Source organism: Acomys russatus, chromosome 27 (genome assembly GCF_903995435.1).
Source record: "Acomys russatus chromosome 27, mAcoRus1.1, whole genome shotgun sequence".
NCBI classification, from domain to species: Eukaryota; Metazoa; Chordata; class Mammalia; order Rodentia; family Muridae; genus Acomys; species Acomys russatus.
This window is the reverse complement of record NC_067163.1, coordinates 10,379,065-10,396,559: the sequence shown is the minus strand read 5'-3', so window position 1 is coordinate 10,396,559 and position 17,495 is coordinate 10,379,065. Positions and strand designations below refer to the sequence as shown.

The 17,495-nt window shown below is 42.2% G+C and overlaps 1 protein-coding gene across 1 annotated transcript in view; it reads left to right on the top strand.

The window, feature by feature from the left end:
* Positions 1 to 17,495, top strand: part of Csmd1 (CUB and Sushi multiple domains 1) — a 1,555,368-nt gene that overhangs the window by 1,013,300 nt on the left and 524,573 nt on the right. The window contains exon 6 of the mRNA XM_051170014.1: positions 4,210 to 4,322. Within this exon, the coding sequence (XP_051025971.1) occupies positions 4,210 to 4,322 (113 nt within the window). The remainder of the gene's footprint in view (positions 1 to 4,209; positions 4,323 to 17,495) is intronic.

Sequence of the window (17,495 nt, the reverse complement as noted above, 5' to 3'; positions counted from 1 at the left end):
CAGTGCAAGATGCACAGCTCTTTTTTATTACCCTCCTGACTGTCCTATAGGCTTGGCATGGTTCTGTAAACCCCAAGTTCCTAAGAATTACTTCACATGCAATGTGAATGACACCACGTTAGAAATATGACATTTTACAAATTTCATGTGTGACCAGATTGTTCTATTTAACTCTGGTAACACAGGTACATGAGCCCCCACGCCATAAATCCTTTCCCAGAGACACAGCAGGAAACCACATATTGCCCATAGGCTGCTCTTCCCAAATCCATAAGCAGTGTCTTTGAACTAATAGGCCTCTTAAACTATTTAGTCTCCATAGACAGAACAGATCATTTAAAGTGTGTTCTAGTATTTCTAATAGGTTCTGGCTTCTTAATCATCACGAGAAGATTTTAACTGCAGAGGGATCCCCCACATAATCTTTATAATGATTTTCTAAAATGGTAAGAAATCTGGCTTCTAGTCAGAAGTACCCAAACTGAGCAAAATTGAAAACCATTAGGGTTTCCAAATGCGTTTTAGGAAATGATCTCAATATGTTGATTTCACATTTTTCACATTACATAAGTAAAACATGAGTCATGGACCTGGGTCCATAAACTTGAATCCAATGTGTTCTAACCCTTCCATCGTGTGAGAGACAGTCCAAGCTGAGGGGAGGCTGGATGAGAAATAAGTAATAAGTGCCTTATAAATAGAATCCCAGAATTTATGGCCAAACTATCTGGAGAAAGTGGAACAAATTGGCCTGCTCTATTTTGGCTCAAAGCAGGCCATCTTACACTGAGCAATCCCATGAGTCCTACATTTATTTTTACTTTTAACAGAAGTAGAATCTTGTTGAGGACATTGAAGGGACACAAATTTTTCCAGTACTTTAAGTGGCTTCGTTTGATATTATTGAATGAAGCAAGAAGTGATTCTCTCAGCTACATCAAAGGGACACTTGGCCTACCTGTTCCTTTTCTCATTGGTGCAATCAAATACCTCGCAAGAAGCAATTTAAGAGAGGAAGGGATTTGGGGGCTAACCATTTGAGGGTACGGTCCATCATGATGGGGAAGGCATGGCTGCAGAAGGATGTGCCTGCTGTCCGCGTTGTTTCTGAAGTCAGGAAGCAGAGACATGAACACTGTTACTCAGCCTCTTTTTACTGAGTCTGGGACTCCAGCCCTTGGAATGGTGCTACTCACAGTTAGGATGGGTCCTCTGCCTTTCTCTTTCTGCTCTTGACTGTGGATGTGAGGTGATGAGTTACCTCACGTGCCTTCCTTCATTTCTTTACAGTAGTGGATTATAACCTGGATTTGTGAACTAAAAACAAACAAGCAAACAAAAATCATTGTTTCTAAGTTGCTTGGTGTAAGATACCTTTATCATGGCATCAGACATGAAGCTAGAACATGCCCCCTCTTTTCTTTTGTCATGAAGCCCTTCACTGAGGTGAAGCTGACACAGAAAGCTTCATGTGAAGAAATCCATGCCATGGCTGCCATCCCAACATCAGGGAAACTAAATCAGGAAGGTGGCAAATCTGATTTCATCTCAGTCTACATAATAAGACCCTGTTTCCTGGGAAGAAAAACTGTACATATTTAACATATAGAATTAGGCATAGATCATCAAACTGTTCTCTTTTGAGTGACACAAATGAACAAGCCTCCAAGGACACCTGTGTTCAGGCCCACCTCCTCCCAATGACTAGGCATATATATACACACACTTAAATTATAAGCCTTAAAATAGAGCAGTTAGTTCTTCATTATTAGTAATCCTTTGGAAATTTTGAATCATTTATTTTTAACGTATGAGTATGTGTGTGAGTCTGCATGAGCTTATGGAGCTGTGGGGGTCCAGGAGCCCCAAGAGGGCACTGGATCCTCTGGCACCAGAGCTACAGGTGGTTCTGAGCTGCCAAGTAGGTTCTAGCAACTGAATTTTGATCCTTCCCAAGAGCAGTGAGGGCCTTAATCACTGAGCCAGCTCTTCAGCCCCCTCAAAGTAATTTTATACATAGTCCCTGTTATTCTAAGACAGCATTCGACAAGCTTCTGCCTGTGAGCTCAGTCTGACATATGGATTCATAATGGGTTTCATATTGTAAAATAATGTATATGAAATTTAGGTGTCAGAATCTATAGACAATACTACTCTGTTGTTGAATCTACATGAAGCACCCTATAGCTGCTTTTCAATGATAACACATTTACTAGTTGTAATGAGACTAAAAAATTACCATCTACCCTTTACAGATATGCTGACAGTAAAAACGTGCTCTTTTTGTGATTAGGTGTAAATACAACAGGGTCAAGAAGGTATTTGTTCAAATATGCTACAAATGCTGGCATGCAATTGAAATGCAATCTCACCTTGTTGTGGGGATTAGAATCATTGAAATAACATGTTTTAAAGCAGAGATAAAATAGACATCTATTTCCATTATACCAAGCACAACAGGCAAATGAAGGTGAGTTGGGTGGGTTCTGAGCTTCCAACCAATGGTTCGCATTTCCTTTGGGCATTTTCAGTGGTACTTGGAGGGATGTGGTCGATAGAGTTTCTAAGATAACCTCTTGTGGGTGAAGGAAGACAAGATAAATTCCGTTTGGGAATTAGTCCTGAAGCTGCCTGACAGGAATCCAAGTTGTCGTGGGAGCTTATTTAAATGAATGATATAAACACTTATGTTTGGGTGCAATCACAGTGGAACTTTGAACTCAAAGTCTATCCTGCACATTTCTGAAGTTTTCCATTGGAGCTGAGCACCGGGCATAGTGGACTTGATCTCAGGTATCCCCGATATCGCTCTCCCCCAGATAATAGATAAATGAGGAGACATCTCATATGGACCAACTGCTTCACTCTGCTCTGAGGCAAAGTTCTCAATTTGACCACAGAGCTAGACTACTATGGCTGAGTTTTGGAACAATGTAGCTCAAACCCTTCACAGACCAGTGGCACCAATCAGCATCCTTTCAAAGCTAGACTTAGCAACCAGGGTGCAAAATAACTACACAGTGGACAACCACAGTTGATCCCAATACTAACAAAAACCCACTAAGTGCAGGTTCACCTAATTTGCATTTGTATTGACTCTGCATCCATAGATTCAGTCAACCGCAGATCAGAATGCATTTTTAATTGTGTCTGCATTGAATATTTAAAAACATTTTCTTCATTGCTATGACCTCAGTGATCCGGCAAGACACCTGTCACCTTAAACTGTAGGTTATGAGCCATCCAGAAACTATGCCCAGAGCTTACACAGAACTACTATGCATGGATGTGAGGGCCTGGAGCCTGTGAATTCTGAGCCTTTTTGGGTGGGAATCCATTGTGGCTACTGAGGAAACACCGTAGCTTGCAGATGGTGAAACTAGCCTACAAATCATGACCTAACTCTGGTACTTTCTAAGGCTTAGCCAACACAAAGCAGTATGTCTGACATTCTAGAGTAGAGTGATGCTATGCCCAAGCCTTTCTGAGTGTGTCTGCAATCTTTCTGATTCTTAGGGTCTTTATGATTTGAGCTGCATTTTGTCCTTGTAACTCAAACCACATTTCAGCAATAGGCAGTGGAAGATGCCACTATCCAGGTAGCTGAGCTAAGCACTGGAGAGCAGAGACGCATTGCAAACAGTTCTGAGAGCTTGATCACATCGTCTGAGACCTTGATCACATCAACTTTTTAAAAGATTAATGCACTCCTTTAGTAAATTCTCACTTTATTCCATTCCAAGTATCATCGACACACATCGGTTTCATAAGTGCTGTTCTTTCTTACCGTGGTGGGAAAAGGTCCCTAGGGTGACTCCTGCGGGTGAACTGTGAGAAAGTAATTTACTTTCAACCAGTAAACTACCTCAGCTATATACTCTTAGTCTGTTTTTCTATTTATGATTCATTATTATCAAGGTCCTGAGAGAAGAATTTGAGAGCTCAAATTACATCTTCTCCTGCATCCATCACTGACGCAGACAAGAAATGCCAAATCCTTTAGAATATTTTCATTCCATCATTTCAGAATAGAGTGGTCCCTGTTTTACCCAAATCCTTTTAAGATGCTAAGGAAAGTGACAACCAGCCTGTCCTTGAAGCATCTCAGGAGATTGTCAGTGATCCAATTTTCAAACAGGTGTGATGGTGCCATGGGACATTTGGTCTGTTGATTTCAAAGGAGATTTCCCTCATCTTTTTCTTCTCTAGGCTCACGGGCATGAACCTCCCATCTCCTGTGATCAGCAGCAAGAATTGGCTTCGTCTCCACTTCACATCTGACAGCAACCATCGGCGAAAGGGGTTCAACGCTCAGTTCCAAGGTAAGAAGGCACCAATTTAACAAATTCAAATAAATAAATAACCTGTGACATCCTGGCCCTTCTCCACTCAGAGACCTTGGGACATTACTGAAGAAAGGAAAAGAAACTTGTTTGAAATGCTGCTATTTACTCAGAAGTGTTGAACTTTGGAAGGTGTGTAGGAGCAAGGGGCCCGACACTGGTTACTGATCTTTAGGCTTCTGACATTCTGCGGAAGTAACAGGTTTTACTGAAGAGTGATCAGCATTAGTTAATAAACTTATACCAGCATACATTGTACTTACTGTCCACATAGGAAATAAACATTCACACAAGAGTTTACAAGTTACTTACATGCATAGAGTGGGCCGGTAGACAGGTTGTACTTAAAGATCCAAATGAACCTTGACATAACATTTAGTCCTAAAACATCCTTATACTTGAAAAACACAGCTACCAGATTTAGTAATTTGGGCATCGCAAGCCTTGAAGTGAAAATACTATTTAACCAAACCCAGCTGTCTTCAGCCCAGCGGTTCTACACTGTTCATTTCACGTCTGATTCCTTCCCTTTGTGCCCGGATTCTGGGACTTTCTAATCATCAGCAACCCTTATTAATACTGCAAAAAGGGATTCCATTCATCAGTGGCTGACAGAAAACCATTCTACTTACAAGTAAAAATAGCATATTCTAAGTTCTGGATCAGGGAGGAGCTCACAAGGCCCTGACCCTTTCCTACTGAACTATTGGCTCCTCACAGACTCAGGGAGAGGTAAAGTCACTCAGTCTTCCTCTGTGTGTCCACTAGTGAGGCAGCCTTCACTCAACTCCAAGTTACAAATGAAAACAAAAAGGTGTGAGTGTAAGGAACATATTGGTGGCCTTAGAGAGGATGATGAGAGTGAGAGAGGAACTTGATTAAAATGAATTTTATAAAAGCATGGCTTTATAAAAGAGTAAGTTCAATAATAAAAACATAAAACACTCCAGAAACACTCCCAGCACTTTCCCCATCTGTGAGCTTGAGAATGTGGCTTCCAGCAAGGCTGTGTTCCCTTGGTTTGCAAAGCACAGGAAGTCAAATATATATTACTGTGTTGCTGTTCTTTGGCCAAATTGATTTGTAAGGAAGGAAATCTGGATGGTGTGGAGTTGAGCACAGGGTATGGGCTTGTTGCTGAGTGTCCAGGCCTTGGGCGAAGTGCAAGTCAACTGACCTGGAGTCTAGGGGTATCTTCTTTCACCATAGTAAATCTGGGTCCACACGGGGGTCATGGGCCATCTCACTGCTTCTCCATATAGTGTTATAAGTTCTTGTCTTTACCCTCAGGCTGCAGTCCACCACGCTGGGCTTTTACAGCAGGTGCATGCTAGGGTACCACTTACCCTGGGCCATAGGCAAAGCCAAGAACTTTACTGTAACCATATCTACCTCTGTTGGACTGTTTTTATGGCCATTTGGTGAAGGCCCTGTCTCATGGACACAGAGTTGATGGAGTGAAGAAGAGGGCGCTAGGTCTTGCAGGGAAACATTCAGCACATCAGTGGAGGGGCCTGACTCTGGGTTAAAGTGACCACACTTGGTCCTTAGAACTCCCCCAGGCTGACCGCATCACAAGTGCGGTGGGTTTGCAGCCTGTAAAGTGCTGAAGAACCTTTTCCTAAAGTGTTGGTTATTTTCTCAGCAGTGGAAAATGTTTTTGGTATTATCCCACAAAGCTCTTTATTAGCCCATGTGGTAGGAAAAACGTGTGAAAAATAGAAAATATGGCTTTAAAAAATGACCCAGACTAGATAACACAAGAAACATACTGATTAGAGGAAAATCAAATATATACAATTTTAACATTGTACACATGTAAGCTACATTTCTGAATTCTGCAAATATATAAAGCATAAAATAATCCTAAATAACTACTGCATATAATTGAAGTTTGACTAAATATAATTAAAGCAAATATTTCATTTGAATGAAATATAAGTAAATTATGTGAACCAAATAAACTTCAATTATTTATATGTGTATATGAATATAGAGAGAGACCGAGAGGGAGAGAGAAGGTGCAGAGAGAGAGAGAGCAGGAGAAGGAGGGAGGGAGGAAGGGGGAGAGAGTGAGAGAGAGAGAGAGAGAGAGAGAGAGAGAGAGAGAGAGAGAGAGAGAGAGAGAGATTAGAAAACTTAATGCCAGGGTTTAAAAGAGTCTCTAAATCTCAGGGGAAGGGAGTAGGGGGAAAACGGCAGGGAGGGAAGAATGGGAGGCTACAAGGGATGGGATAACAATTGAGATGTAGTATGGATGAATTAATAAAAAGGAAAAAGAAGAGTCTCTAAGCAATGCCAAAGTATCAGTCCACATAGCCCTGGAAGGTCAAATGTATATTGTAACCCTCCAGCCTGTCCATGGGTTCAGTTCTAATGCATTATGAGTAGACGAAGCCAACTCCTTGTTCATCAGCTCCTAAGCTTCCTTGACTAGGATCTCTCCTCGGACCCCTATAAGCACGTCCACAAAGGCTGACACCCAGATACGATGTCATCCATCTTGAAAGGGAGTTGCCATCACAAATGACATTAGGAAACTGACCTGGACCGTGACTAATGTAAGATATACAGAAAGGCCTGCATTTTATTTTCTGGCTCTGGAGGGCAGACCCATCGTCAGCAAAGGGGAACTGTAGAGAGAATCAGGTGGCTGGTTCTAGAATAAACCCAAGAGTACCAGAGGTCAGGAGATAGGACAGTGGCTTAAGATGTTGTCTTTCGAGTCCTCACCAGCCACCCGAGACAATGTTCTGGCTGACGTTATTCTCAAATCACCAGTGAGAAGTCCATGCTATTTATCCTGTGCCCTGGGGGAAAATGTTCATCAGCCCTTCCCCCTCTGCCTGCTTTAAATACCAAAGAGCTCCCGTCCCTGTTTTGTTTGTAAAACTTAACATTTTCAGGAGGATTGTTCACACAACTAGCTGGTCAGCAGTCATAGCAGTCCAGGTGCATGTGGCCTTCACTGGATGCCTGAATGCCTGCTTTATAAATACTCCTCTGTCAAAGGTTCGGGCTGTGGGAACGGCTTTTCTTCTTTTCTGACAGGAAAAGAGAACTTCAAAAACATGCTTTTGACGGTTAGAGGCTGTTAAGTATGTATACCTGAGTAGGAGCAAACATTCTTACAGGCCAGGAAGCTAAAAAGGAGCCTCTGGGGTTGGGGGAAAAAGACTTTATAGGGAGGTCTGTGGAAGACAACAGAGCAAAATAAACAGGGACACAGGGGCAGAGAGATGAGGGCTGGGGGTGGAGAGGAATTCATGAAAATCTGCCTGGAGACCTATTTTTGTAAGCCAATTTAAAACATAAAGTAAACTTACAAATGCATTTATAGGCTTGCCACCTTGTTGGTGGGGGGGCCACACTTATTGCTTGTAGTCACCCCCACATGTAGATTCCTTGATAGTCAAGAGACACACTGATCCCCTGGGAGCCCTCCGTATTCCACCTGCCCTTCACATTCCAGTGATCTTCCTCAACGGATGGTGGCTGTGTTCTCCCAAAGGAGGTGGCTTCAGAGACACAAAACCAAAGAAAACATTCTTCTAACTTTACAGCTTGTCTTAGCTAACTAAACGGCCACCACCAGGAGATATCACTTCTTGTCTTTTCATGTGCTTTTTAACGGTCCCCTTCCAATTCCTCCTGGTCTCTGACTTCTCCTTAGCCCTGCCCTCCTCATGACATCCAGTCACCCCAACAGCAGAGATAAGAATGATGGTGAGCCAGGCAGCCCTGCTGCGGCTGCTTTGGATGTACACCCACTTTTAAGATCGCACCGTGGGCAGGAGCTGTGAGACCTCTCTCATAGATCTGCAGTGTCTGCTGCATATATTGGCCTCATAGTATATGACAGATTTATGTAGGACATGTTATTTCTCCAAAGCAGCTGAAAATGAAGCCCATTCTTTATATGTTGCCTCCATCATTAATTATAATTAAATAAGGACCTTGTTAGCACTATCCATCATCTGGGCGTTTTTGATGTCTACAAGATGAATTTTTTAAAAAACACATTAATCTTGAACCTTGAAAGTGTATGTCCTGAGTAGGCATCTCTGAGTTGGCTCCAGTTCTCAACATATTCACCTGGCTATCAATAAAATCTTGGTTTTTCACAAGATACAACCCCCATTGATTTCTGTAATGAATAAATCACTGTGAAAGAAAGTGTTTGTAATAAAGTTCCAATTTAAGTAGGGAACACCCTGTCTCATAAATCAAGAGAAAATCCGACGGCAGCTTTAAAACTTGTGTTGACACAAATAATTAGCTTGCTTTTTAGGTTATGGCTCTATATAAGTATTGATTTTCCTTTTATTTAAAAAGAAGACCTTTATACAAAATGTGGAATGTCGTGTTATTAAAAATGCATTTGGGAAATTGAAACTTCATGTGCCCAATTTTATAAAAACCTATTTGTTACCCACTCTCCCACATGCGCACTTCCTGCAAGTGTATCTTAGATCAGAGCTATAAGACAGAAGTGTCCTAGGTCCCAGTGTCAATACATGCATATGCCTCTCCCCAGAGAACACTCAGTCTGGAAAAAAAATATATAAGGAGCATTACACGGGACCTAGAAGGTACTTGTCTGACATTCTGTTAAAAATGAAAGCAAGCAAAGGCTCATATCCATCTAGTGCCCTTGGGCCACTGGCCTGCAGAGGGTGCCCCGGCTGGCCTTAGAAGTGTGGAGATCACCTACTTACTGCCACCTGGGGTGTTACTAGGTAAGTGAGATGCCAGGAAAAGTATTTTCCCATACAAATAACCTAGGAAAGGTAATATTATGCTTTCTGAGTTTCTCTGGAAACTTAGCTTTCATAAGAAAAAATATAAATTCACTGCAATTAGTCATACATATCTATTCCTGCCCCCCCCCCCCCCCAAGAATATAATTTCATTTCCCTTGGAGCAGAAGACTTTGGCAACTGCCAACTCCAGGAACATCCATATACTCCAAGCTCTGGACTTTTTTTTTTTTTTTGTGACACACATTTATTGGCCAACATCCCTCTGCTATGCCCAGATTGATCCTCCCCAAAAAAGAACCAGAAAATACATGAAACAGCTGTAAAATACAAGAGGAATCTTTAATTCAGCTCCGAGCTGGGTCGCACCTGATCCCCCAAATGCTAGGTCTCAGGAGTGCCAGAGGCCAAGGCCATGATCTGAGGTCCTTAGGGCGCCAAGACCACCCATGGCTTAACTTCTTTTGTTCTCCCCAACAGGATGGATGAGTTGTTAGGTACTGATATTTCTAGTGGGCAGGAAGGAATGTGGCCATAAAACTGGCACTCTTAGCAACTCTATCTCCAGTAGGACCCTTTGGGTCAGTCACTAGGCAATGTTATCTCTAGTGGGGGCTGCTCTTTGCAGCTAGCCAGATTATCTCTTGTAGGCCTATTAAACCTTTGACCCAGTTACCCTGAAATCCAATTTCAGTTCTTCTGGTATCTCACCTCTTACCCATGTGTCTCTTTCTTATTGTTTTCAACAAGCTTAATCATATCGACTTCTCAGGCATGAAAGAGGCGGAAGTATGTGGCCAAGTCTCTATAAAGCACCCTTCAGTATGATAGCATCATCACCTGTAGGGGGCTTGATCCACATCCTGATGCCGGTTCTAGGTCAGCAAGCTGCTTGGGGTCAGGCTCACCCAAGCTGCTCCCATGGTGAGATGGAAGGCTGAGATGGAATCTCATGGGCCTGCTAGGTGTACACAGAGACAAACAACCTAAGACCCTGCTTTGAACATGGAGAGAAGAGAGACCTGAGGCCTGAGAGTGTCTTGTGACCTTCCCACATACCAAACTGGCCCTCACACAGGCAGGGACACACCCACAGAGAAGCATGTTGCAAATAGTTGTTTGTCATGAACAACTTTGTATTTCACCTGCTTTGTATTTGATACCCAAGAAAGTCAGAGTGAATTGTAATGACAGGCATATTACTGTACAACAGAACTCTGACATCTGTCTGTAGCTTTTAGATATAAAGAAACATTTCATAAAGTGTACCCTTATCCGTTTACCTCAGAGACTTCTCAGTTTACTTGTTGAATGTCTCTTTACTTATCTGCATTAGGGACTAAGGATGTGCCTCAGGGGCCAAAGCCCCAGCAGTGGTGTAGTTGGGTCTATCTATAGATCTCAGCTGGTTGTTCAAGGCAAAAGCCCTATAGTTCCATATGTTCATAGAATTTTTTTGATTTTGGGGTGTTTTTTTTTTTTTTTTTTTTTGCGAGTTTTTTGTTTGGTTGGTTGGTTGGTTGGTTTTTGTTTTTGTTTTTGTTTTGTTTTTTGTTTTTAAATAATCAATATTCACAGAATAGGGAGAAGTTCTTTGCACTTAGCTAGTTAGAGCTTACATGGCAGGTGTTGTAAAGTATAGAATAGGGAAGTGTCTTCCTAAATCCTTAGATTTCCCGCTGCTGTTAGGAAGGATGGCTGCTTCAGGCTTTGTTCTCTGAAGCCAGAGTCAGGTACTATGGATGGTGAACACACACACACACACACACACACACACACACACACAAAACGTATATAATTTATATATTATAATATATAATGTTATAATATAACATTATATATAATATGTAATAATTACATATATAATTTATAGTCTTGTTTAAAAAATACTAATTTGAAAACAACTCTAGGAAGCACATGTATGGAATCCTATCTTTTACAAGAGAGTCTCTATAGAACAAACACACAGCCTGCGAAGCTTGTACTAACAGTTGAACTCTAGCCCTTTTTTATGATGAATCAAAGATGTAAATGCTTCTTTGAATTTTGATATCTCTAAAAGGAGATGATTTACTTGGCAGAGTCTCCTCTGGCCTTGTAATACATAAAATAACTCCACATCTTACAGTCAGCAGTGCTAGGGTGACTGGAGACATTTTTCTTTGCCCAAATGAAATCTTCTGTTTGGTTTACTCCAATTATTCAACTGTCACCCCACTCAGTGCCACAGTACACTGACATAATGCATGAATTTCAGCAAAGACATTTGAAAAAAATGGGAAAGGGCACGAGGAAAGTCTCAGGGTGAGCTGGAGAGATGGCTGCGTGATTAAGGACAGTGGCTGCTCTTTCACGGCACCTGGGTTCTGTGCCCAGGACCTCCATGTTGGCTCATAATTCTGCCTATCTTTAGTCCCAGGGGATCTGAACTCCTGAGAATGATCTACACATTGGTGTACATAGATACATACAAGCAAAACAGTCATGCACATAAAATAAAATTTTTTAAAATCTTTAATAAGGAAAGAAATTATAGCTATGTGTAGTGGTGCAACTTTTTGATCCAAACACTAAAGAGGTAGAGGCAGCCAGATCTCTGTGAGTTTGAGGCCAGCCTGGTCTACAGAGTGAGTTCCAGGACAGCTAAGGCTACATGGAAAGACCCTGTCAAAAAAAAAAAAAAAAAAAAGAAAAAGAAAAAGAGAGAGAGAGAGAGGAAGAAAGGAAAGAAGGAAGGAAGGGAAGACTTTAAGATAGGTGTGGTAAGAAAAATAAATAAAAATAAAGATACATGTGGTGTGTGTTTGCACATAATTCCAGCACTTGACAGGCTGAGGCAAGAGGATCACCAGGAAATCAAGGCCAACTCAGGTTCACGGTGAGTTTGAAACCAGCCCGAGTTCTAAAATAAAATACAATATCATAAAAGGGTTTCATCGAATATTTAAAATATATAAATATGGGCCTGGCGGTGTTTCAGGGTTATGAGCATACACTGCTGTTGCAGTGGGCCAGAGCTGTGGCCAGCACCAGGGTTGGTGACGTAAAATCACCTGTAACTCCAGGTCCAGGACCATCTGGCACCTTTGGCCTCATCAGGTATCTTCATTCATGTGCACAACCATAAACAAATAATTCTGAAAATAAGTATATTACATTTGATATGAGCTAAAGTGAATATTATATATTGTGGTGATAAAAGAAAATAAGAATTTAATAACATTACCTGATTTAGCTATGACCTCTAAAGATTAGCTAGTTCATTCCCTTGAAAGGTATTACATGTTATTTGGCAGAAACCTGAGCCCTATACACTGAGTCACCACTTTCAAGGGCGTACAACATCTCTGGCAGGAGTGCCAAGGCTGAGACCAATGGCCTCCTGAGAAAGCTGTGTCGTGGTACAGTAGGGTATAAACACACAATACACTAATGTAAACATACTAAGCACTTATCTACATCAGACACATCACATGCATATACACCTGCCATAAGTACACATACCAGATATACGACAGAAATATACTCACACATCACACGTGCTAGGCAGAAACCGCACACATATATACTCACCTTCCAGAGATATTCAAATTCAAGGCTGGAGACTTATACAGATGCATCATTATTCTACTTTAAGTAAATCTGTTTTCGTTGCTCTTTTCCCCTTGCTTATTTCATTTTTCACATTTCACCTCAATACACTTAGCTATGTAGCTAACTGTAAGTTTAACAGTCTACTTCTGTATTGGTGTCCCAACCCATACTTGTCCCACCAGAACTGCGTCTCTTCCGCAGCACTGCAAAGGCTAGCCAAAGGCTGACCACATTAGGAAGATTACATTCCAGGAGTTTTAAGTATCACTACCTTGGCCAAGTACTTTATTCCTTGCCCCTAGTGCTAGATGGTGAGCAAACACAGGGTCTCCAGTGAGCATCAGCAGATGGTCTACCACTTCATGGCATGACAATGGAGGCTTTAGGAGGCAGCACTTTGACCAGACACGGGAAAAGACTCAGCCACCACTCTGCAAAAGGAAAGCCAAAGAATCCAGGCTGGCACCAGGGACGGCAGACCCCACAGAAGGAAGGAAGTCCCACAGCCAAGGAAACTGTCGTTTAAATGCAATTTTGTAAAACTATACTATTGAAATAAATTTAGTATTTTCATTATTCTTCTAAGGCTTCTGACATATAGCTTTTTTTTTTTCTATAATGACAAATGAGACCCAGAAGGGAAAATTACATTAGGAAACTAGGTCTGTGGCCAGCTATCTTTGTTACTTGAAAGAAGGGACACCATTCTACATTAGCAAGAGCAACTTAGAGGGCATTACACTAATCGGCTTATCTCTAAAAAGCCAAAAATCAATACTTATTTCTTCAGATAGTTGTTGCATGTGGTAAGGGTACAAAATGCAGTTTTCCTTAATGCAAGGGATGCTATTCCAATATGGTCTAATGTAGAAATATAATAACTGAGTCCTGTAGCTATACAATTATTTTTATATGATTTAACAACAATTCTCCAATCTGCTTACAGCAATGGACACTCACTTGTAATCATTTAACCCTAAATGCTGAGTACCCTCTGTGGCACATCCTGGGCAAAAATGTCTGACAGGGCCCCTTCATGTATCACTTCATATGGAATGACTGATCCACTGGCAGATCATTTCCTATGCACCGAGAGCCAGCCCGGTCCCCACCCACCTCCTTCTATAGACAAGTGTCACCTTCCAGAGGGCTCATGAGCTATGGCCATCTTTGCAAGTGAGAGACTCAGGCAAGGTCACACAGCTCTAAGTGGTAAGGATAAGTATGGAGCCCAGAAGCTATAGTGGGCTGTCCCCAGCAGCATCTGTGGCAACTACTAAATGGCCAAGGTGAGTGTGAAGGCAGGAGGCTGTGGTGGGCTGTTCCCGACTCCCTCATCAGAAGAGCAGGGATGCTGGATTACGGATGCTGTCAGAGGAGAATCGCTATTTTGCTCCCGTGCTCCTGAAGATGCATGCTTGTGCTCCAGCGTTAAGGATGAACAATGGTCATCCCTGGGTGCTATTGTTATTTTGAATATTATTTTTGTATTATTGAATAGCGGGAACTTTCTTCTCTCTCATCCTTCCTCTGGGAAGAGCTCTGTTCAAGGAGGAGTTGTGTTGTGTGATGTGGTCCTTGCAGGGATGCTGCCAGTGGACCCCATTATTCTGTGTGTATCTAGGAAGAGATGTGAAATACATCATGGTGTCCTCATGTGTGTGGAAGGGATGTTGGGTATGTAAAATGTCTTCAGGCCTGTTGTGCACAGTTGGCTCATTGATCTGACTTGTGTAGAAATTACGCATGCAACTCTCTCCTCTTCCTATGAAGCATTGGTCCCACTGTATAGAAACGAAACTAAAACAAAACAAACACCTTCTAAACATACACTCATCCATTGTTCATCTGCCTGCATTGGGAGCTGTAAGACTTGGGAGCTTCTGTCACTATCACAGATGCACGTAGAGAGCATAGGTGGTCATGAGAATAGTGGCAGGAAATCTAACAGGAAAGCTTGGCAAGGATCTGGAATAGGTACTGCCCATAACCATGTGAGGAAAGCAAGCCATGTCCAAAATGCTTTCTTCTTGTCTAGGTGGCCAATGCTGACAGCAAGCCGTCCACACCGCAACACAACTTGTAACTGAGGGGTCAAGGCATGAGTGTTGTTGCCTATGAGGTAAACAAACAGGGAACTCAGGGATCGAAGCACACCATGTCCTCCATGTTTAAAGTGTTTATGAATCAACCAGGATTTTCTTTTAAAAAATGAGTGTCTGCTTTTCACGGTCCATCTAGGCAGAACTAGTCGCTACTATACACATAAACATGAGCCACTAGCTGATTTATTTATACACACACACACAAACACACACACACACACACACACACACACACATATATATATAATATTGCTTATTTATTCGTTGAGTATTTTGTTATATATGCAGTATATTTAAAATGTTTGTTAATTTTATATGTATGTGTGCCTGCATGTGTGTTTTTGAGACCATGGAGATCAGAAGAGGCATCAGATCCTCTGGAGCTGGAGTTACAGAGGTTGTGAGCTGCCATATGTGTTTTGCAAACTGAACTTGGGTCCTGTGCAAAAGCAACAAGTGTTCTTAACCACTGAGCCATCTCTCCAGGTCCCTACTCAATTATTAGGATCATCTCTACCCCTGACCCAACAACTTCTACTTCTTTGGAGGGACTTTTATTTTCACTATAAGATACATAAACAATGGGTGCATTTTCTTAGACACAAGTATATTTCAAATAGAATTTACATCATTTTTTGACCTCCTCTCTTGTGTGATTCAATAAGATTAATAAGTCACATTTTGTAAAACAGCTAAAACTTAGAGGGTTTTGTTTTGTTTTGTTTTTTTTTTGGTGGTGGTTTTGTTATGTTTTTGGTTTTTCAAGATAAGGGTTCTCTGTGTATAGCCCTGGCTGTCCTGAAACTCACAGATAAGCTACCTGTCTGTGCCTCCAGAGTGCTGGGATCAACGGGTAAATCATCATACCAAGATAAACACGGTGTTTTAATTATGACAAGGTGGTTGTCATGTTCCATTCTTTGAGCTTAAGTTAGTCTGGGTCTGTGTAAAGAAGTCTTTTGTCTTCTATTATTATTTGCCTTATTTTAAATAAACCTGAGACTGAACTTTGATCAAATAACAAATGAAAGATGTTCATCTCGAAGCTTAGTGAAAAGGTTTTCACAGTTGAGTTTGCGGTGCGAGGCTGGCACCAACCCTGGTAGGACTCTGTAAGCCATGGACAGTTCTTCTAGAGATATTTTCTTTGACCCTCTTGGGTATGAGGTTTCCTGTGTTTGGATTAGCAAGTCCCTGGTGTCTAGACAGGGCTGTACCTGAATGGCTGGCTCAGTACTAACTTCCTAGAGCCGTCCAGCTGGGAAACATCCTTGAAAAGGAAGCCTTGTTGCTTTATTGTGGTGACACTGGACTCCACACAACCTAAGTGGCTTGCTCAAGGTTACTTCTACCAGAGAGATTTTGAGCTTTCCTAAAGAGCAGAGCTTTCTGTCAAGTAGATGCCCTGCGAGGTAGCCTCAGGCAAGACTGTTAAACTGATAAGAATTGGGCCCCTGGAGGAGGCTCTGTGTTCCCAAGGTAACCGCCTTGCTTGACCCCACCTAGGGCTTGCCCCAGGCTTTGGCAGAGACCTTTCTGCTCCCACTAAGCCCTCCTCTTTCCTTCTGATGGTCTGTACTGTGCTATGTTCTTATGGTCACTGGGGCAGAAACTAATTCAACGACTTTAAGAAAAGAGGAGTCACAGGAGCAGCATGTTTTCAGACTGTCTGCCCTGCCATTCTTCTGCTGTGCTCACAAGAAGCCTGGGGTCTGAGGCCAAACGTCTGCTTTCAAAAAACTCAGCTTGCCCTGTTAGAGAGTGGTACTTAACAACTCTTAAAGGGCCAGAGCCCTTCACCTATAACATAAGAACATAAGGAAACTTTCTCCCAGGCATTAAAGCTTCAATCTGATACTTTTGTATGTTTTCTTAAACAGCCAGAGCCTATTACTTCCTGGCTCTCAGCGTTCAGCAGGCATGCACTGAACTTTATCCCTTGTGTTCTTTTACAAATCCCCGCACCTCCCTCTCTGCTTGTCACGTGATCCAGAATGTAATTCCTGATTTCCACTTCAGCATCTGTTTCTACAGTTCCTATCATAGTAATAATCCTTTATCAATTTCCGAGAGCCGAGGAAACTGAATCAGCCCTGCCCATCAGCCACGCTCCTGACTTGTCTTCAGAGAATGGGACAGGATCACAGTGTTCTGAAGAGGCCATGACCCATGTCATCGTTATTTATCTCTCTGGCCAGAATCCTGAGCCATCACTGAGACACCCAGTGTGCCTCCTTCACCAGACAATGCCTCCACCCAAATTTACATCTCCTCTTTCTCCTCCAAGGAGAGTGTTCAGAAATACTATGTTGACAGCTCTCCAAGAACAAATCCCACCTAATACACAGCTGCCAGACATAGCGGAGAGGGGTGACACAGAGCAATTGCTCACTGTGTTTTTCCTCTGTAATATGGGGACAGTTTTTGGCAACTAAAAAATTAGTGGTTGCACATTAGAGCAGCTGATTTGAAGGAGCTGAAGATGTGCCTCTGTGGGTCAGAGTTAACTCTCTGCAAGCCTGAGGGTGTGGATGTGGTCTATGGGGGTGTGGGGTGTGGGTGGGTGGGGATGCAGGGATGTCTGCAGCTTTCCTGCTCACAGCCTTGCTCTAGGATCTGTGTGAGATCCTGTCTCAAGGGAATGGGGTATGGAGTATCAGAGCAGGACACTGGGCATCGCCCTGTAGTCTCTG